General features: G+C 44.3%; 1 protein-coding gene and 1 long non-coding RNA gene across 2 annotated transcripts in view; one reads left to right on the top strand and one right to left on the bottom strand.

The window, feature by feature from the left end:
- Positions 1 to 1,393: 1,393 nt before the first annotated feature.
- On the top strand, positions 1,394 to 5,905 carry LOC308474903. Its single transcript, XR_013985023.1, has 2 exons — positions 1,394 to 3,192; positions 5,012 to 5,905. It is a non-coding gene; the product is annotated as an uncharacterized lncRNA (long non-coding RNA).
- Positions 5,906 to 11,574: 5,669 nt separating this feature from the next.
- ATP10A (ATPase phospholipid transporting 10A (putative)) overlaps positions 11,575 to 22,026 on the bottom strand; it is a 32,632-nt gene continuing 22,180 nt past the window's right edge. The window contains exons 10-14 of the mRNA XM_081001297.1: positions 21,176 to 21,376; positions 19,742 to 19,822; positions 18,308 to 18,412; positions 14,480 to 14,667; positions 11,575 to 13,112 (exon numbers count right to left, since the gene is read on the bottom strand). Coding sequence (XP_080857423.1) covers positions 12,419 to 13,112; positions 14,480 to 14,667; positions 18,308 to 18,412; positions 19,742 to 19,822; positions 21,176 to 21,376 — 1,269 coding nt within the window. The 3' untranslated portion in view covers positions 11,575 to 12,418. The remainder of the gene's footprint in view (positions 13,113 to 14,479; positions 14,668 to 18,307; positions 18,413 to 19,741; positions 19,823 to 21,175; positions 21,377 to 22,026) is intronic.

The raw sequence follows: 22,026 nt of genomic DNA, 5'->3' as shown, positions 1-22,026 counted from the left end.
TCCGGAATTCTACTGTAAGCCAATCAGGTTGTGGATTCACTTCTATCTGGAGCATGATTGGGTAGTTCCTGCCAACCAATCATACTGCTGCATTGTTCTAGGACCAATCGGACTGCTGCATTCTGAATCCTATTGTTCTAGGACCAATCAGACTGCTGCATTTTGGATCCTATTCAACTCAGTACATAACAGGGAAATTCTTGTATAACTCAGCATGAATAAGTGGCAGATGGGGGGGGGAAATCTATCGGATCTGACAGCTCTTGCTGTGCTCGTTTTGGGATGCTGACAATGACCCTGAGACATCCTGGCTGAAATATTTCTTTTGAAGTGAATGAAGCTAGAAAGCGATATGATTGCCCTCCCCTCCTTATTTTCTTTTCCTCGTACTGATTAAAAAGAAAAAAAACACACTGAAAAGTATAGGGGATTGTGCGAGCCTCTGTGAGGAGTATCATTAGCATGTGTTAGGCAGCTGCCCTTTCTAAGCGCTATCAATTAATTGCTATCCTAATCTGCAATATCTGGTCCCCACTATTCAAAGTGCTGGCCGTTTCTGAAATAAAGTGCTAATTGGTCTGGACCACAGGCAGGGAGCTGCAGCAACGTGCTCTGTAGCTGGAGGAGGCAGGCAGAGAAAAGGAAGTCGCTGGAGACAGAGGCTTTATTCCCTACATGGAATACAAGCAGATTTCTTGGCCCCACTGTGGTCTCGACTCAAACGTGGTTTTGAGGTTTTTCAGGCCATCAAACAAGAGTGCATACTCAAGCAATGCTGAGCAGAAAAACGAAGAATCACAACTAGAGGGATTCCAGAGAGCAAAACAAAAAGGGAGCCCTTCACATATCTGCTTGGATCCAGCTTTCTACAAAAGCTAACAAAAGTGGGGATCCTCAAACAAGATACACCTGGATTTAACTCTGCTATAATAATAATAATAATAATAATAATAATAATAATACTAAAAACAATAATTTTTTATTTATACCCCGCCCTTCCCGGTTCAAAAACCGGGCTCAGGGCAGCTAACAACAAATTTAAAACACTTTAAAACACTTAATTATAAAAGCAGCATAAAATACAGTATAAAAACATGAATAACGATAATGAATAACAATGCTATGAACTATAAGCCAACCAATTTTACTTTTTAAAACCCAAGATACATTGCATTTATATACCCCGAGTAGTAATGATGAGCCACCTATGTAGGAGAAGCCAGGTATATGTAGGGAAGGCATTGTGGCTTGAAGTCACACACTGTTCCACATACTGTTGGAAAAGACCTAGTCAGGAAACTCCCATCGCGGGGATTCGAACTGCCAACCTTCTGATCAGCAAGCCCTAGGCTCTGTGGTTTAACCCACAGCACCACCTGCGTCCCATGCTTTTCCTTAGAATGTCCCTATTTCATCAGAGAAATGTTGGAGGGTATGGAAGAGGACATCCCTGTTATGTTGGAGGGGACGCATCTACCTTGAACCTGATGGCTGCTGGATTCTGGAAGCACCACCCCACCTTCTCTAACAGCTTCAGCCTTCTGTTCCCACCCCCTATTAGCTGGGGTGTGAGGTCCCCTGCAGCCTTGCCCATTGCTTGTTTCTCTACCCCCTTCCTTCTTGGCCTCTGGCCTCATTCAGTTCGGGATATTGCTGTTTGGAGTCTCATTGCCTCTCCTATGGACCCTGCTTCTTATTTTGAGGCCAGAGTGGCTTTCTGGAGATGCATTATACGAACTGCACCATAAATTCTCTCCCAAAATGGGTATGATTAAAATGGACATTTTTTTAAGCTTGCAGGAACGCGAGCGAAGGCAGTTTGTGCGGCAGATGAGCCATCTGCATCCCCAATATGTGATGAAAGAAGAACGAGCACGTTTTGTTAAAAGAGCTTCGTTCCATATCTGGGAGGAAAGGGCTGTTGTACTGACTGTTATGGTTTTTAAATAGCTCAGCCACTTATGTTTTTGCACTGGGGTGAGCTCAGAAATGTTTCTGTGCCATGAGTCCCATTGATTCCAGTAGGACTTCCTCCCACCCAGCAAGTTTGTGTAGGGTTGCAGCTACATATTGTTTCTCAAGAAGAAGCAATAGCCACATAGCTCTTCATCGATGCCAAGTTTTGCTGGCTCGTGCCAATGAAGTCCGGGTTGTTGCTTCTATTGCAAGCACAGCGAACTTCATGGTCATCCATGCCCCCGAGCAAGAAGTTAACTTGATGCTAGATAGGCCAGTTCAAAGCCTTGTTTAATATCTGCACGACTTGCTCCTTTCCGGGGAATCTCGGAGATGTCAAAAGAGCAAATAATGAAGAAGATCCACAACTGTATCCGCTTAATTAATGTAGCATCTCAAGCGAATGGAGAAATAACAACAAATGAGTGAGACTGATTGATTTTAAATGCTTAGTCCCTCTCTTTCCACCAAAAGGGGCTGAAGGCAGCCAGCAACATTAATTCTGTCACCAAAGCACAGCCTCCCTCTCTCTCTCTCTCTCTCTCTCTCTCTCTCTCTCATTTTCTTCAATATTAAGCATGCAAATACATAAAAAGAGAACAAGCACATAGGTCATAAACTTAAAGAAGAGTCCTAACCCTTTAAAAACTTTAAAAACGAGGCTGTGGACTGGATGCAGTTAGTTGGGGCTGCCATACATGCAGAATTTCCCAGACATATACGGGATTTGTTGAAAATAGCGTCCTGGAGGAATTTTCAAAAAATCGGTAAAAATGTTGTTGGGGGAGGGGGGAGATTTTGCAAAAAGAAAAGTTCAACAGAAAAGAAAAAAACTCAGCATCTTTGCCTCCCCCAAAAGCTGAACAACTTTGCTCACCCCACCCCCTGCCAGATTAATGTCTGGATTTTCACTTTTTAAAATACGGCAACCCTAAGTTAATCATCCTTAGGTGTCACTGAAATCAAGCTGAAAAGTTAGGCATGACTTACTTGACCCATTGATTTCAACGGGAACTAACAGAGCAACCCAAACTATAAGAATCCAGCATAGTCCACCCGAGGGTAAATTGTCCTGGTGTAATTTACCACGATTCCAAACTCCCTTCAGGAGTAGAGCTACTGAGAAGGCCGCAGCCTGACAGAGTGAAAACAATCCTTTACAACTGAGTTTGACTCACAACACCCTTTTTGCAACTGAGCCTTCTGCTGACTGAACTGAACAGAGTTTGGAGAGGGGTAAGTCCGCCCTCCCGAATATTGTTTTATTTGATATAAGTTGTTTGCTTTAAAGTTATCTTTTTATTATGACTTTTTGTATTGGGTCAGATTGCAATTAGGTGTGTGATTGTTGTTGTCTATTCCGTTGTTTCTTCAGCTTGTAAACTCACCTTGCATATAGTAATAGAGAGAGTGGGTATACAAAATAAAAGTGAAATGAAAATGAAAGAAGCCAGGGTTCACAACAGCGTCTGCTGTCCTCCTGCATCCAAATGCTAGCCGTAGTCTCTGAGCACTTCTCAAAAGTACTGAACATCCCTAAACAAAACATTTCCGCAAGGTTGGGTCAAACAGCTCCTGCGTTTTCTCACTGACTAGCGCAGGCTTTGCTGGTCAGTCACAGGAAAAGAATTACGGCACATGAAATTCCCCGCCAAGAGATTTGGGAACATCTCTTAAACACACAGCAGGGGGAGCCTGCAGACTGCTCTGAATGACTGTTTCCGCAAGTGAAGAGCGCAGGGACTGTGTCTTATTTCTTTCGCTGCTTGTGAGTCACACTTTTTGGTGCAAGCGCAGCATGAACATCTCGCCCCTTTTCCAGTTTGTGGCGGGTTGCCTTGGGGATTCGTCACTCAGACCGAAACGTGGCGTTGACGCCTATGTGCTGAGAGTTCACAGAGACTAGTTTTGCCCTGGGGGCGGGCAACCGCAGGGCCAGGAGGCAAGTCCATCTCTCCCAGCCTTTTTATTGGGATTTCTTTCCATGGCACTGTTAGGATATTTCCTACCCTACAACCCCTCTTCACAATCCACAATCCCTCTCTGGGCTCCCTTCCCACCTTCCTTGAGGGTTTTTGCCTGGCTGAAATGTGTCCTGGAACTCTGCTGAGGTCTCTTGGTTGCCCGGATAGAGGGCAGAAAAGGGTGTCAGTGTGAGTAGAAACTAGCTTACAATATAAAGGCCATATTTCTATTCATTGCTCCATTTGCTTTTCTGCCCCTGGTCCCACTCACCGCTGGCATGTGGCCTCCAGAAGGTTGGCACATGGCCCTGAGGAGGAAAAGGACCATTCGTCTTAGGGTAGCAGCGTATTAGTTAGCTTCTAGTCACAGGGGGTTGGACTAGATGCCCCTTGAATCCCTTCCAACACTACAATTCTATTATTCTAAATGACTCACTGAGTCATTCCCTCATGAGGCTATCATGGAGGCTGGAGTACATGTCCGCAAGTTGGAAATTAAGACATTGTTGTCCAAAACACTCATATCAGTAGCAGCAGCAGCAGCAGCAATAATAATAATAATAATAATAATAATAATAATAATAATATCAGCCAGTATATGCAGACATGATAACTTCATTCTCCAGTTCCTTATTATTTTGCACTTGTCTTTGCGGGGGGCTTCTGACTTAAGGCCTTTCCCTCTGAAACGTCCCACTTTTCCTTAGGGTGTCCCTTCAGAGACACGTTGGGATGTCCCTATTTTCATCAGAGAAATGTTGGAGGGTACGCAATGATCAATTCAGCACATTCTGTCACATTGTAGTGATGCTGAGGTCCATGTGAGATATTTAAAATGCTCCTGGAATGCAGCCCTGAGGGAGCCAACCATGCAACACAAAGCAGCAAAAAACCCAAACCAACAAGAGCCTGCACCAAAGGCAATGCAGCGCTCCTCTTTCTTCTACCTCAAGAGCTGGCAATTTTTCATTTACATGCTAAATTAGTAATGAGCTTCAGTCTCCACAGTCTTGTTCCTGGTGTTCACCAATGTAATGTAGGCCTCAAGACTCGCCAAGTGAGAATAATGCAATTTGTCAACCATTTTGCAGAGGTGTAAACAAGTGTATCCGATGGAGGCTGGGAGGGAAATCTCTCCGATACCCATGGAGGGGAGTGAAAACATCTACAACAAACACCCACGTTCTGAAGTTTATGTCAATATTTTAAATGCTTACCAGAAAGAGCTTTCATTCTGGGAATAAATGCACCAAATATTTATGTTCATGTAAATTGAGAAGTAACATTTGTATGCCCCCCACCTCAGCCTTAAAGAAAACCCCTGTTTTTTTGTGGTATGTTTTTGAACCAAAGTAAGGACAAGCAGATATGTAGACCGTTGAAATGCTGCCCCTGACCAGTGGAAATCGTGTTTCAGTAGACATTTCTCTCTAATAATAACAGCTAGAAGCTTGCTGTCTTTTTTACAAATGGAGGCTCACTAGGCCTGTTACTCTGTTAGTTAGAGCATGGTGGTGATAATGCCAAGGTTGCAGGTTTGATTCCCATATGGGACAACTGCATATCCCTGCATGGCGGGGGGTTGGACTAGATGAACCTCAGGGTCCCTTCCAACTCTGCAATTCTATGATTCTATGAAGCTGAGGCTCTCAGAAAGCTTTATTCTGCATTCAGAATCTCACACTGTGGTGTTTACATGGCACTAACCCACATGGCGATCTCTTTGTCCCCATAGTGTGCCATCCACTACCTCCCACCCATTGTCAACACATAGATTTTTTTTTAAGATGAATTACCTGCCAGCTTTTGTAATTGCTGTGTAGATTTTCTTGCTAATGGCATAGGGCTGAAGTCAGTGGGGGGTTTGCCACTGATTTCTACTAAGCCAGGATTTCGCATGTAAGTAGTTAATCACACTGTCTATGGGATGCATATCCCAAGGAAGAGCATAACTCGTGAATTCTCAAGCCATTCCGGGGGGGGGGGGGGGAGCTTGTCGCCAATAGTAATCCAATCCTAAGTGTTTCACTTGCTATTAATGTCTGTCTGATCTACATAACCTAAACGACACATGTGAAATTCATCTATCAGCACCCTTAGTAGCCAACCTGCTGCCCTCTAGACCTTGTAGACTACAAATACGAACATCCCTAATTATTGGCTGTGCTGGCTAGGCTTGATGGGAATTGTAGTACTCAAGCCTTGGAAGGTACTGCCTGGGCTACTATTTGATCAAGTCTTCCTTTGCAGCAATGTATATATCCTGCTGACCTCTGAGCTCAGGAGTACAGGCCTCAAAGAAGAAAACAATTATTTGGCAAAGATTCGATTCTTCCATTTTCGCTCTGGAAAATTTATTCTGTTTTCTCATTTTTATTTTGACCGGAAATTGCATTTGCCTCCATAGTTTTAATCCAGTGAAAGCAGTTTAATGGGTCATTCTACTCCGGCACTGTTATACTGGAGGTAGTATAATATATTTTGCACATCACTTGGGAAGACAGGCGAACAACTGCCAGTATATTGGAAGAAGCAAAGATCTCCAATGTCGAAGCAATGATTCTTTGACATCAACTTTGTTGGACTGGTCATGTTTTTGGATGCCTGATTATCGTCTTCCAAAGCAACTACTCTATTCTGAACTTAAAAATGCAAAGCGTAATGCTAGTGGTCAACAAAAGAGGTTTAAAGACTCTCTCAAGGCAACTCTAAAAAAAGTAGTATAAACACTGACAACTGGGAAACACTGGCCTGTGAGTGCTCCAGTTGGAGAACAGCCTTTACCAAAGGTGTCATGGGCTTTGTAGATGCTCAAACTGAGGACGAAAGGGAGAAACGTGCTGAGAGGAAGGCATACTTGGCAAACCCTCACCATGATCCACTCCCACCTGGAAACCTATGTCCCCACTGTGGAAGGACGTGTGGGTCCAGAATTGGCCTCCACAGTCACTTACGGACTCACTGTTAAAACCATGTTTATAGAAGACAATCTTATTCGGCTACGAGTGATTGCCAAAGAAGAAAACTGGAGATAAGCAACACAGACTCCTTCCCAGAGCGAGAGGGGAGAGTCCCAATTTGTGCAATGTCATTCTAGTAGTTTACTGGGGTTTGGCAGCATATGTCCCTGTTTTGGTATTTCAGAACCAGCAATGTGAAATGGACTGAAACCCCCTGTTTTTGGGTGTATACACCTGTAAACATCAATCTTGATACGATATATCAACAATGCTTGGGTGCTATTACTTGAATACAGGATGTAAAGCTATACTAGTTCATACAAACTAAGGCCGGAATAGCACTAGACATTTAAAGCAGCACCTCACCCCTTTAAACAGTCCCGTCTTCCTCCAAAGAACCCTGGCAACTGTTTGTTAAGGGTGCTGAGAGATCCCATTCCCCTCACAGAACTATAGTTCCCAGACTGGTTTAACAATCAGCCTCTCTTCCCAGGGGACTCTGGGAGCTGAGGGAAATAGGGGTCTCCTAGCAAATCCACTACATAGGCTTGGGGGGAAATAATCTGGAATAGATTTAGGGGTGTTGGGGTCTGCAGGGAGAAAGGGAGGGAAGGATAATATTTTATTTGCTGCCATGGCATCAAATTGCATTGTACCTTGGAGTTTTCAATTGCTGCCTACTCTTGTGTCGTTGCAATGGCAGATGTGTAGCTGAAGAATGTGATACCCAGATAGTATTGGGGTTCTGAAAAAAATAAAATAGTTTAAGCCATAAGTGCCCCTTGCACCTCAGGCTTAGCAGGAAAAGTTATCCATTAGGCCTGTGAGGCAACAGTCCACTCCCTACTCGCAGCTCTGGAGGCTGTAACAGGCAGACAACAATAGTTTACTGAGGTTTTGTAGGGTTTTTTGGAACATCTCATTTTGGGTAATGGATAGGACTGCTGGGCAAGAGGTTAGGAAATACTTGGCCAACCCCCCCTACCCCCCCAGCAAATACTGTGAGACTTTTAAAATCTGCCATGCACTAAGAATAGGACTCATATTGATGACCACCAAGAGCCACAAAAAAACCCTTAATCAGTCTTGTGTAAAAGTGCTGGTGACTGTTGGAATCATTTTTAATTAAGCTAAAATCCCCACTGCCTATTGCACATCAGCGCTACATTTCCAATAGTGACTTGAAGAGCAGACAATTCAGTTACCTAATAGATTTTCAACCAGTGGGACTGCGGTTGGGGACGTGTGGGAGGAAAATTAGAGCGATAAACCATGATTAAGCCAGAGGATTTAAAAGCCTAGAAACAGGCAAGAATATGAGCAAGGTGGGTGGATGGGAGGGAGGGAGAGAGGGAGGGAAGCAGCTTTTGCTGACTTTACCCGTTTCATCCGTTCATACTCAAACAGCAACGCAGGATTTCACTGTTGGGAATTAACTTGTAAATCTCATGATAAAGATCATGATAGAAACTATGAACACAGGAATTGGTGTGTTTGTGGAGGCAAACCCATTCCCTCCAAAATATCTCCGATGAAAATAGGACATCCTATTTAATAATAATAATAATAATAATAATAATAATAATAATAATAATAATTTGGGCAGCTTCCAACATATAAAAAAACATAATAAAACATTAAATATTAAAAAAACTTCCCTATTCAGGGCTGCCTTCAAATATCTTCTAAAGGTTGTATAGTTACTTATCTCCTTGGCTCATGGGTTGCATAACTCCATACCCTCCAACATTTCTCTGATGAAAATAGGAACCTCCAAAGGAAAAGCGGGACATTCTGGGATCAAATCAGAAACTGGGATGGCTTCTGTAAATCTGGGACTGTTCCTGGAAAATAGGAGGGTCTGCAAGCTCAGCATTCTGGCAACTTTTTCTTTTGTATTGACACATTTACCTCAGATTGAAATTCAGATCCAGCATGGAATGATGCCTCTATTCAGACTGGCTTTGGACATTACATATATTCAGGCATATATTCATTACATATATTCAGGCACCTAGCTTATTTATTAGTTATAAAAAATTGTCACCAGATACTTAAAAAAATATATCAATCAATTATGTTAATTTGAAAAACCTGAGGGTAGGCTAGGGAGAGGGAATAGTTTTATTATTGCCATGGGTGGGGGGCTAGCCAATTAGCACATTTGCACAGCCAGTTTCCGCTGGAAACAGGAAGCACTGCTTGGACTTGAACTCAGTTCTTTTGAGAAGAGCTTACATATGTCAAAATAGAGAGAAAGCGCAGTTCCATAGGAAGCCCAGTCCTCAGGCTACGAATATCTGTATAAAGCCCATTAGGGAGAGCAGGGATGGGGAACCTGTGGCTTGTCATATGTTGCTGCATTGCAGCAACCACCAGTCCTGCCTTAGGCATCATTTAACCTATATTGGAAATGGATGGAAGAGGTTGCATTATTCCAATGAATATGTTGCAAGATGACAAGGGTCAAAAAAGGGTTTTGATTCCTGTATTACAGGGTTTGGACTAGATAATAATGATTTTATTATTTGTACCCCACACATCTGACTGGGTTGTCCCAGCCCTTTGAGGGCCCTCCCAACACTACAATTCTATGATTTGAAGAAGAAAATGGGCTCTTTTTTATGATTCTGGCACTTTATCTTCATGGCTGCATGTTGTTCAACCCAGGAACAATATTAATTCTAGAGCCCAGCTTGATAGCTAACTCTAGTGGAAGAGTCGCAGAATACTCTGGCGCTGAACCAAGCCCTTGAGGCTGCAGAGTCCACATGGCTTGTCAGAGCACATCCTGCCACCGCATGTCGAATGTGCAATCCTAAACGACATGAGCAATCCTTAAAGACATCTGTGGGAATTTTGCCACGACTTTTCATGGCGCTAAGATCTGACCCAGTGGGAACTGGTAGAAGTTACAGCCCAACAACAACAAATGTTCCGGATGAAACCAAAACCTGACAACAAATGTCCTCAACAGGCTTGATCTCCTCTGAAGTGTTTATTTCCAAATCGCCAAGTTCTTCTTCTGAGTTCATCCAAAGCTGCAACATGACCTCTTTCAATTCTGGGAAAATTCCGAACTGTCTCCAGTTCCTCACAGATACTATGGAGAATCTACACCTTAGCACTTCTGAATCACCAATGATGTAGTCCTATGCATGCTTACTTAGGAGTAAGCCCCACTGAATATAGTGGCACTTACTTATGAGTAAGCACACATAGGATCGCACTTTTAATGTCTCTCTGCCAAATCAGACAAATAATATTATATGACAGTCTTTTATGCTAAATTACTTATTTATTTTCATTCGGTGGTCTGTTTTACTGTGTTTCCCCCCTTAAAATGCCTTTACCCATTCTCAGCCCTCAAACAAGATAGGATAAAAACAAAATAATAACCATGCATCCAAGACAAGACCTGAATTCATTTTCATCACTGAAACTTGATCTCAAGCTGCTGAGTGAGGTCATCTCAGGAGCTGGAGCGAGGAGGTGCCATCAGTATGCCGATGACATCCAAATCTGCTTCTCATTTACATCTCTATTAGGTGAGACACTAGAAGTGCTGAACTGGTGTCAGGGAGCAGTAATTGACTGGATAAGTGCCAATAACTGAAAGCTCAGTCCTAGCAAGATGGAGAGGCAGTTGGTGGGTGGGACATCCACCCAGATAGATGTTTAGGCTGCTCAGTATGGGCTTCCACTCCCCTTTAAGTCAGGTGGTGCTGTGGTCTAAACCACTGAGCCTCTTGAGCTTGTCGGTCGGAAGGTCGGCGGTTCGAATTCCCGCAACGGGGAAAGCTCCCGTTGCTCTGTCCCAGCTCCTGCCAACCTAGCAGTTCAAAAGCACGTCATAGTGCAAGTAGATAAATAGGTACCGCTCCGGCAGGAAGGTAAACGGTTTCTCCGTGCGCTCTGGCTTCAGTCACGGTGTTCCATAGTGCCATAAGCGGTTTAGTCATGCTGGCCACATGACCTGGAAAGCCATCTGTGGACAAACGCCGGCTCCCTCAGCCTGAAAGCAAGAAGAGCGCCACAACCCCATAGTCGCCTTTGACTGGACTTAACCCTCCAGGAATCCTTTACCTTTTTACCTTAGTCAGGGCTGGGGAACCTTTTAGGTTTGGGGGAGGGCAGATATTTCCCCCCCCCACCTGTGGGCCAACTTTGACACACTCCCTGCAGGATTGTACCCTGAACCTCCACCCTTCAGCTGACAGTTGGGTGTGGTTTGGGGGTGGCTGCTGCTGCTAATGATACCATTTTTGTATATTTTAGAACTTTATTGGTATCTTTATTTTAAATTTAATGCAGAGATAGTTCAATTTGGTTGTGTACTTTTTATTGTTTATTACTATTTTTGTTATATTATGTAATTTTTTTCCTGTTGTAAGCCGCCTTGAGCTGGTATTTAACTATGGAATGTATGTATTTATGTACCTCTAGCACAAGCCCCACAATTTCCCTAGCATATTATATCTTCTTTCAATGGTCATAGTTGGTAGAGCACGAGACTCTGAAACTCAGGGTTGTGGGTTTGAGCCCCATGTTCAGCAAAAGATTCCTGCATTGCAGAGGGTTGGACCAGATGACCCTTGTGGTCCCTTCCAACTCTACAGTTCTATGATTCATTGCAAATGGCCCAGACTTTAACAAAGAACTGTACCTTCACCAACGGAAGAGAGGATAACATCTTTGCAACATAGATCTTCATTTATTTCTTATTTTGTCTCAATACACAAACTGCTATGGTTGAAATATTTAAAAAATGGAGGAAGGAGGGCCACACCTGTAAATTTTCAGTATTGCTATGTCCTTGGCAGTGTAACATCGTACATACGGGGTTTTTGTTTCTGATGGATTTCCTAGCTCTTTGGTTCCATGCAGACATCCCTTGCTCCCTCCCCCAAAGAAACGCGATGGGGGATGCCCAATTTTTATTAAATCAGTGTAGGATTTTCCCTGCCCCGGATGGTTGAACCAATGGTGACCACATTCACTTGTTGGTAGAAATCCAACAGCTGCCATCTGGTACATAACAGGAGCCCATAACAGAAGAGAAGCAAATAAAAACAACAACAACATATTGCATTTGTATAAAATGAGATGAAAAATAAATACATATATGGATTTTCTTCTTTGTATATAAAGCTTTTCTTTTCAACATGTTGTGCTTAAACATCCTTTCAAAATAAAACTATGTACCTTGACTTTCTGTTCCAGCGTTGGAAACAGAGCAATACTATACTCTTGTGCAAATAGAAAATACAGTCGTAACTTGGATCCCAAACGCCTTGGTACTCAGACGTTTTGGCTCCTGAATGCTACAAACCCAGAAGTGAGTGTTCCGGTTTGTGAACGCTCTTTGGAACCCGAACGTCCTATGGAGCTTCTGTGGCTTCCAATTGGCCACTGGAGCTTCTTGCAGCCAATCAGAAGTCGCACTTTGGTTTCCGAACTTTTTGGAAGTTGAACGGACTTCCGGAACAGATTCCGTTCAGCTTCCAAGGTACGACTGTATGCGCTACAACGCCTATGTCATAAACAAGTGGACTCAAGAGGTTCTGTATGGAAGAAGCCACCGGAAGCCTTTCCTTCTTCTTCCTGGAAACAGGTTGAGGCCTGCTCCGTCGAGCCTTTGAGGTCCTGAGAACTGCAGCTGCCGGGAGCTGCACTGTCCCACCTTCCATTTTGTAAACTGCTCGATAACCAAGGCAGTTCTCTCTCAATGCCGTTGAACAATGAAGTCGATGTGATCCAGTTCAACAAGCTGAAGTCCGCCTGGTCTGCTGTCGAGTTCCTTTGGAATGTCTCATCTAGTAAGTTCGGCTCCAGCTCCGAAGTGCCTTTGTGAAAACCCAAAGGTGTTTCCTCTTGACTGCGAGCTGACAGAAAACACCCGTCCCCCTCATATAGCTGAGCACCAAGAGAGGGAGCAGGGGGGTTTAACCCTGTGGTGGGTATGGTCTTTGGTTGTTTAGCTTGTTCTTTCCCTTGCTGAGATAACCTGGAGGGACTGTTTTGGCAACAAGCTTTTAAAGAGTCGCCGACGAGGGAATGCGGGGTTTCGGGAGAGTAATGAGCGCAGGTGTATTTGTGGGGACCGGCCTCCTTCTTGGTGTGCCATCTGTTTAAAAGCTGGTTGCGAGCATCTGGGGGCATCTTGGACAACTGGCGGCCGAGCTGAAGCTGGGTGGGGAACACCGTCCCTTGAAGGGTTCTGTACAGGAACCTGCCAGGGAGATGAAAAGGGCCACAGGACCAAATAAGTCAAAGAACTGAGAAAAGCGAATGTACCAAAAGAAGATGGTCTCAAGTACACTTTGTCTGAACGGTGCTGGTGGGATGCTCGGCTAGAATGCCATTTGAGGAAAGGTTTCTCCTTTGAGAGAATGGAGAAGGTGAGACCCTTCCTCCATCAACTACTTTCTGGTGTTCCCGTCTCTGTCATCATAATACTAGGGAGAAATGGCCTGGCACTTTTCAATGCACTCCTGGTTCTGAATGGGGTAACTGTGCCCCTGAAGGACCAGGTGCGCAGCCGGGGGGTCATTTTGGACTCACAGCTGTCCATGGAGGCACAGGTTAATTCTGTGTCCAGGGCAGCTGTCCTACCCATGGACTGTCTCACCAGAGTGGTGCATGCTCTAGTTATCTCCTGCTTGGATTACTGCAATGCGTTCTACATGGGGCTACCTTTGAAGGTGACCCGGAAACTACATCTAATCCAGAATGCGGCAGCCAAACTGGGAATGGCCACCGAGACCATATTACACCGGTCCTGAAAGACCTACATTGGCTCCCAGTATGTTTCCAAGCACAATTCAAAGTGTTGATGCTGACCTTTAAAGTCCTAAACGGCCTCAGCCCAGTATACCTGAAGGAGCGTCTCCACCCCCATCGTTCAGCCCGGACACTAAGGTCCAGTGCCGAGGGCCTCATTGTTAGGTTACAGGGAACCAGGCAGAGGGCCTTCTTGGTAGTGGAGGCAGTGGGCATGACCCAATCTCTCCCCATAGTTCATTTCTATTATACAGTGGTACCTTGGTTCTCGAACGACTTATGTGTCAAATGAATCGGCTTCTGAACGCCACAAACCCGGAAGTAAGTGTTCCGGTTTATGAACCTTTTTCGGAAGCCGAACGTCCAATGCTGCTTCTGCTTGAGTGCAGGAAGCTCCTGCAGCCAATTGGAAGCCACGCCTTGGTTTTCAAACTGTTTCAGGAGTCGAATGGACTCCTGGAACAGAATAAGTTCGAGAACCAAGGTACCACTGTACATAAGAATCTGCACACATCTCTTAAAACATATTAACGCATAGTGTCTTTTGTTATGTGAATTTAGGTAGGGTTTTTATTTATCTGTTCACAAATCTGCTTTGTTGTGATCTATTTGATATTCATTTCATATATTTGTTATGGCCAACGGCTAAAAACAAAACAAAACTATTGATTCATTTGGGCTTGACAGCTCTAGGACACATTTTGATTATTTTTGCATATGCACATGCCTGCAGCTTAGCAATATCTTCACAAAAGAATGAAAATGAGGTCTGTCCACTAACAAATATACAGAAGAAGAAGGGAAAAAATACTTTACCTCGGAAGCAGAGCAACAGCAGGTGTTATGAAGCAAGTCAGATAAAACATAGGATCTCCCATCAGCTTTTCCATGGTCCAGTAGGGATTGGATGGAGGGTAACATATTGGGCAAGACGCGTTGTAAAGAAGAGCAACAATGAAGAACAAAACAACGCTGAAGACACAAGATGACAAATGCAGCCAAGTCTAAAAAGAGAAACATCCTCAAAATTAATGTGCAATTCCGGAATGCCGAACAACATGGCTGCACTCGCATGTCATGATAAACCATGGTTTGCTGTACACAGGGAAATTGTGTCTGGTCCTCTCCTCCTAGCTTGCACTTAGAGCAGGCATAGGCAAACCTGGCCCTCCAGATGTTTTGGGACTACAACTCCCACCATCCCTAGCTAACAGGACCAGTGGTCAGGGATGATGGGAGTTGTAGTCCCAAAACATCTGGAGGGCCAAATTTGCCTATGCCTGACTTAGAGGAAACACACCCTGTCTTAGCAATTATATCTGATCATGGTTTGCTGGAATGAAACAAACCATAATTCCTGCTCTGAATGCAACACTAAGCCATGGATTGCGATTAGTTTCCTTCATATACAGGGTGAAAAGGAGTTGGGAGGTTATAAATTTGATGCGATGGAAATTAGGACATGAGAAGCTGCTTTTTTATCTATCTCTGGGCTTTTGTTACCATTGACCATGGTATCCTCATGAAACAGTTCCAGGGAACAGAACTTGGGGATACAGTGGTGCCTCGGTTCTCAAACGTAATCCATTCCAGAACCCTGTCTGGCTTCTGAAATGTTTGAAAACTGAGGCACGGCTTCTCATTGGTTGCAAGAGCTTCTTGCACTTAGCGGAAGCCGCATCGCACGTTCGTGTTCCAAAAAACGTTCGAAAACGGAAGCATTTACTTCCGGGTTTTCGGCGTTCGGGAGCCGAAACGTACGACTCAGTTCAGGAATCTGTACTGTGTATCACTACAGATTGTAAACAATATACAATAGCTCCGCAAAACTTGATGGGAATTTGTTTTCCCCATTCCTAATTCCAACCAAGCAATATGTTACCTGGCAATGTAGCTGCCGCAGTAGCAGCACTGAAATAGCTTCAGGATGTTTTAACAGGAAGCGATTCATAAATGGAATAAATAGCACCAACACACAAAACTGTGGTCCTAGACACAAATGGCTCGCAGCAAGAGTTTCATGACTGCTCCATTTGGAAGGTTCTTATCCCTCAAAAATGAACTGGCAGTTAGTCCCAGAAGAGGGAAAATAAGAACTGAAGGAACAGATAAGATTGGAACGAACCATAAAAGAAGACCCAAGAGGGTGTGTTTGTGTGAAGGGAGGAATACTGGTGACAAGTTTATACTACAACCTAGACAGCTGCTTCAGGCTTGGCCAGGCAAATACTAGCAAGTGACAAAGATTTTTCCTCACTGAACAGCAGAGGTTCCCTGTCTGTCTACCCTCCCATTCCACACCACAATCAGATGATAATAAAATAGTTCATTCCTTCCCACATTTGGGATAATTCTGTTTCGTTTATACAGACATAACCGTTTATGTGTTTATCGTTTATACACTGCACAACCTGAGCAGATTGGGTGTTGTTCAATAAACTCAAATGTTTGAGATCTACCCTTAAAGGGGTAAAAGGAGAGCTATAACCACCAATTGGCCTGTGTAAGGCAAATGAAGAAGTGGCGACAGTGGTCATTAGGAAGTATGCTGATATCATCACTATTTCTCCTTAACAACTGAACAGGAGTTCAAGCATTGGTTACTAGAAGATTAAATTACTGCAGTGTGCTCTGTGGGGCTTCCCTTGATCTGGAAGCTGCAGCGAGTGCAGAATGCTGTGGCACAATTGCCGGCAGGACCCGGTCGGGATATAACACCTCTTCTCAGAGACCCGGACTGATTTGCTGTTTTTTGCTACCAAATTCAAGGTGTTACTCTTAGTATATACGTAAAGCCAGTTCAGTTAGGACCGGTTCACTTGCAAGATTGCCATACTGGATCCCCACTTGATTGCTTTGAATGCCTTTTACAGGCACCACTTAGTACTCAGTCTGCATTTGAAAGAAATGGATCTTTTAGTGTGGCAGCTCCCATGCTCTGGAACTCCCTGCCTGCTGACATCATTGCAGGGGATCAGACTAGATGGCCCCTGGGTTCCCTTCTAATTCTATGATTCTCTGACCAGGCAGGTGCCGAGCCTCTTGGGCTTGCTGATCAGAAGGTTGGCGGTTTGAATCCCCGTGACGAAGTGAGCTCCCATTGCTCTGTCCCAGCTCCTGCCAACCTAGCAGTTCGAAAGCACGCCACTGCAAGTAGATAAATAGGTACCACTGTGGCGAGACGGTCAATGGCGTTTCTGTGCGCTCTGGTTTCTGTCACTGTGTTCTGTTGTGTCGGAAGCGGTTTAGTCATGCTGGCCACATGACTCGGAAAGCTGTCTGTGGACAAACACCGGCTCCCTCGGCCTGAAAGCGAGATGAGCGCCGCAACCCCAGAGTCGCCTTTGACTGGACTTAACCTTCCAGGGGTCCTTTACCTTTACCTGTAGGGCACCTGCTAAAAACATTCTTATTTAGGCAAGTCCACCCAGATATGCAGAGTGCTGACCTGTGTTTTAATATAGTTTTGAGTTTATTGTTGATTCTAATTATTTCTTTTAATGTTCCAAATGGTTTTTCCACTGGTTATATTTTTTAATTTATTGTTTTATCCTTTTCGTAAACCGCTTTGAAGTTTCTTTACAAACAAGCAGTGTATACCTTATTTTTCGCTCTATAGGACGCACCCTGTTTTAGAGGGGGAGAAAAAGAAAAAGAAATTCTCCCCCTCTCTGCTCAGCGCCCCTTCAGCGAAGCAGCAGGAGAAACGGAGCCCCTTCCATTTTTCCTCCCACTTCGCTGAAGGGGTGCTGCGCAGCTGTCCCTCTCTGCTAAAGCCAGGAGGGTCTTGCTCTCCCGGCTTCAGCAAAAGGAACCCGAAGCCTTCGGAGCACAGCGCGAGTTCCTGCTGCGCTCCAAAGGCTTCAGGCGGCTATCCCTGAAGCCTGGAGAGCGAGAGGGGTCGGTGCGCACCGACCCCTCTCGCTCTCCAGGCTTCAGCGAAAGCAACGTGTAGCCTCCAGAGCGCGGAGAGAGCGCTCCCTCTACGCTTTGGAGGCTTCGCATTGCTATAGCTGAAGCCAAGGAGCCTGCATTCGCTTCATAGGACGCACACACATTTCCCCTTAATTTTTCGAGGGGAAAAAGTACATCCTATAGAGCAAAAAATATGGTAAATCTTGCAAAAACAAACAAACAAACAAACAAACAAACAAACAAACAAACAAACAAGTAAATAAAAAACATTACATTGAGTCAGCCCCCCTCCCTCTGTTGGATAGTGGTTCTCTCCAGGGTTTCTGGCAGAAGTCATTCCCGGCCCTACCTGAAGATGCTTTCTGCCTGTAAAACTGAATGCCTCAAAAGGATGGCAGTTGGATAAGCCAGCTGTTTGAACTGGGCCTGTTCTGTGTGAGATGCAGAAATATTTGCTCAAGGTCAAGAAGAAAGTCCCCAAGAAAGAACCTGGCAGCTGACCTGCTCTTCTCTTGTGAATGTACAGAAAGCATTCTAGTCAGGGGAAAATTCAATGCAGCGTTATTTAAATGGAACATATAAAACTGCTACACTACAGTCTCAAGCCGCTCTCCGTTGGAACTGCTAATAAAACCAGCGAAATAGAGAGACCCTGGAAGATGCGTAGCAAGAGTGACAGGTAAGGCAAAGAGAGCAGACTGCTATGCTGTGCTTGGGTAGGCAACTTACCCAGGTTCTGGTTTCAATAGCCAAATGCAATATTATGGTGAAGAGAGCAATGGTAGTGACTGGAGTTCCCCAGGAGAATATGTCCACATCTGAATCATAATACGTCTGAAAACATAAAATGGAGATTAGACAAATTTGGTTGTTTAAAAACATCCAACAAATAAACATGCTCAATGTATTTGAAAAGCTCATTCTATGTCAATTTTATTAAATCTCCAAAAATATTCCCAAGTGTTTATCGTCATATACCATATTTTTTAAAAAACACAGTTTCTTCTTCCCCCTCCTTTCCTGATGAGTTATGATGATGATGATGATGATGATGATTAACTGTTTTACCACACTTATGCTTTTATTATCTAAACTTCACTTTCTCTCAGGACGCTATCGGTGGCTCTTGGCTGGTTGCCCAGGAAAGTATAAAGACAAGGAAAAGTTTCTTACAGACCTTTTTTATTTCAAACTTTACAGAGAGAGGCTATAGAGCCCAGCCTCTTGGATAATGGCATTGTCCTGAGTGAATCTCCATCCCCCCTTCTCTCCCACTTCCTCATTCGTCATCCTCAACATCTCCTCTATGGGTGGTGCCGCTAAGTGCCCTCTGTCTTCGAGCTCTTTGCTCTCCTACTTTTAAGGCCTGCCAGGTTCCTGGAGATGGAGGGTCTGGAATGCTTTCTAATGACAACATGTCAGCCAGGTGTTGCTCTTGCTCTCCCTTGATTTCCCAACTTCCCCCCTCATCTGCCTCTGAGCTGTGACCTCCCTCAAACCCCTGTTGTAAATCTAAACTGTCTTCCTCTTCTTCCTCCCTGGAAGGGTCAGGATGGGGAGGCGGTCTCCCCCACTCTTTCTCCTCCTTTGCCCAGTCCCTGACACTATCGTTAGTTCTTTCAGTAACCCACTGCTTAAATTTCAAATACTGCCCGCGACTTCATGTATGGGTGATACTTTGATAGACAGTCCATCCATGGTCTCCATTCTTCCTTAAACGCTTTGTTATTATGTCATCTTAATTTGGCAAACTAAGAGGACAACACATTTGAAAGCTTAAGGCATTTTCATATGCTACAGAGAGGCAAGCCTGAGATTGTCACCAAAGATGTGCTCCATAAAGAGCCTGACCGAAGTCATGACTCACAACATGTTATTTGCCACATTCACACATACATTCTGTCTCTGGGCATACACTTAAAGAACCCTCTTGCTGAAGCCCTTTTCAGTGGGTATTCTTGCTGGCAACAAGAGTTTCAAACTCCACAAGTCGAGCAGACCTCCTGCTGCAGAAGTTCATCTTCTGAGCACATGGGAACGCAGTGAAGCCAGGGATGTGGGCAGAATGTGCTCTCCCAGCACGTGATGGTGAATGCAGCTGGTAGGAAGGGGGCAAGAGAACACACACACAGAGCTTCAGCACGTCTACAACTGGTAACTTACAAAGTATGGGATGAAAAAGCAAACCAGGCTTTGGTAGAGAGCATCGATCATATTCATCCAAAACATATGTGGCTGGTACTCCTGCAATGGAAAAAAAAGGGGGAAGCGAAAGCTTTGAATCCGATAAGACACAATTTGTATGTTTTTCTGTTTTTAAAAAATCAACTGCAAAAAGGCACAGAGCAGCTCAAGTTGTGGATTTCTGTCCCAGTCAAGTCCATCTAGAGATGCCTGCGAAAGTCTCTGAGATCATGTCCACATACAAGCTCTGAGGGCGTCAGTTAAAAAGTGATCATTACAAGACCTCCAATTCTTCTCTGCCTCAGATTAAATTCTGAGCTTATCCCCCCAACTGAGCCTTAAATCCACCTTCCCTCTTACCTAGCTCATCAGCCCCCACCCCTAAAAGCCCCTTTTCCTTCCTACAACTTATCCATACTCAGCCTCCAACCTGCCCAACATTCCCCTCAAAGAGCTACTGTACTCCTTGGGAGGGAAAAGGCATTGAGTCTTCATGAAAATCATGTGGCTGCATCACACAAGGAGTCATGCTGTCTCTTCTGCCCCCTGGCTGAGGTTGAAAGGGAAGTGTGTGTGTGTGTGTGTGTGTGTGTGTAGGATTAGGGGAGGCTGGGTGACTGATGAAAGTCTGATTGGCTCAGACGTAATCCCTCCCACCAATCTTATTGGAAGTGATTCACCTTATTTTCCAAGCCAGCCTGTCATGGGATAAGCTTGAACATATTCACTTCCATCAATAGCCCTCCAGATATTCCCACAATGCACAACCTTTGAAGCTACACTTTTAACCTCTTGCCTCCTGATCTGGCCTGACCATCAGGTTCCTGAACGTGACTACACTTTGTTCAAGGCTGTAGTTACTGACAACAATATCAACTCGCCAAAGGAAGTGTCGGATCCAGACTATGTGAACTGGCAGACAAGCCATGAGCCCTATGGATTTCAATGGAAACTAGATTTCAGTGGGAACAAGGTTCAGCTGACTTAATCTGGATCCAGCTCATTATCTTTAAAGATGAAGTTTCATAGTTATTGGGGCTGGGGAATGGGGTGTTTATGACTCTTCATCTGCCTTTACGTTGTGCTTTCCTGCTCTTGAAATCTACAAACGACGTCCTGATCCCAACCTAATCTGGCTCCTTAGCATTCCTCTTCAGAGGAACCCACAATATCTTTCACTCTTGCCTGTATTCTCCAAACAGCTTTTCTTGGGAAAATGTCACACGGTGTTTTATACAGAGAACTCTCTGACAGGCTGTGCTCTTTACACAGCTCAAGCAATTTTTCAAACTTCCTTAGCAACGCTTATTATGACTTAAATGTTTAGTGAATGTCGACCGGCCAGTTTCAATCTCCCACTGCGAGATCTTAGGGACATAGAGGAAAGGCAAGGTTCCCCAGCCCACCCCTTACCTCCATGTTCTGACCACTTTTGTAGAGCTGAGGCACAGCAATTAAGATATCTGCTGGTACGTCTTTATCAAGCACTCCAACTATCAGTTGGGGAAGGGATGAGAATAACAAGTTGAAGAAGATCAGGTACCACTGATCTATCATCGAAGACCCGGAAAACCCGCAGTAGAACTGGAACCAGAAGAGAAGAGCTACAAACATCTTTGACGGGGGAAAATAAAGGGGGGGGGACACACACATTAACCATATGCAACCTTCGGGACTTGCAAGCATAACATCATTCTATAACTTTTTGGATATATTAACTCTCTTTTTGGGCTACCAGAAAAGAGGCCCCATCTCTGTGCCTGGACTTTCTTTGAACAAAAGGAATAGAGCCAGCTTAACAATAGTTTAATCTACTCAGAGAGGGAGAGAAATTGTATGCATATAGGTAGCAAAAATAATTTCTCATCCCCCCCTGTAAAGTGGCAGATGTCCCAGGAACCAAAATGGAAAAGGATTTAGATTACAAAAGAGTACACTGAGTTCTGCTACATTTGCAATAAAATAAAATAAATAAAAATAAACAGTGGCACTTTAAAACCACCCCGCCTTCCATCCAAGCTTCTCCAAACCAGCCTATGTGTGGGTTGTGTAGAAGTTCAGAGACCGACAATGGGGTTGTGCAAAGCTCACTTCCCATGTGAATCGCACAAAGGCTGTCCAGTTCTCACCCAACGCTGACCTGATTTTAGATATCCTTGTGGTTGCTTTGGGTAACTGAGTTCAAAGACAACACAAAAGTTTTTAGAATCAGTTCTCCCTCCAGCAATGGTCATGTGGGAAGCTTCCTCCGAGACTCGTGTCTA

This window comes from Podarcis pityusensis, assembly GCF_964106645.2.
Source record: "Podarcis pityusensis genome assembly, chromosome: 4".
NCBI classification, from domain to species: domain Eukaryota; kingdom Metazoa; phylum Chordata; class Lepidosauria; order Squamata; family Lacertidae; genus Podarcis; species Podarcis pityusensis.
Note: the sequence above shows the minus strand (reverse complement) of the source record. Positions and strands in the feature narration are given on the sequence as shown.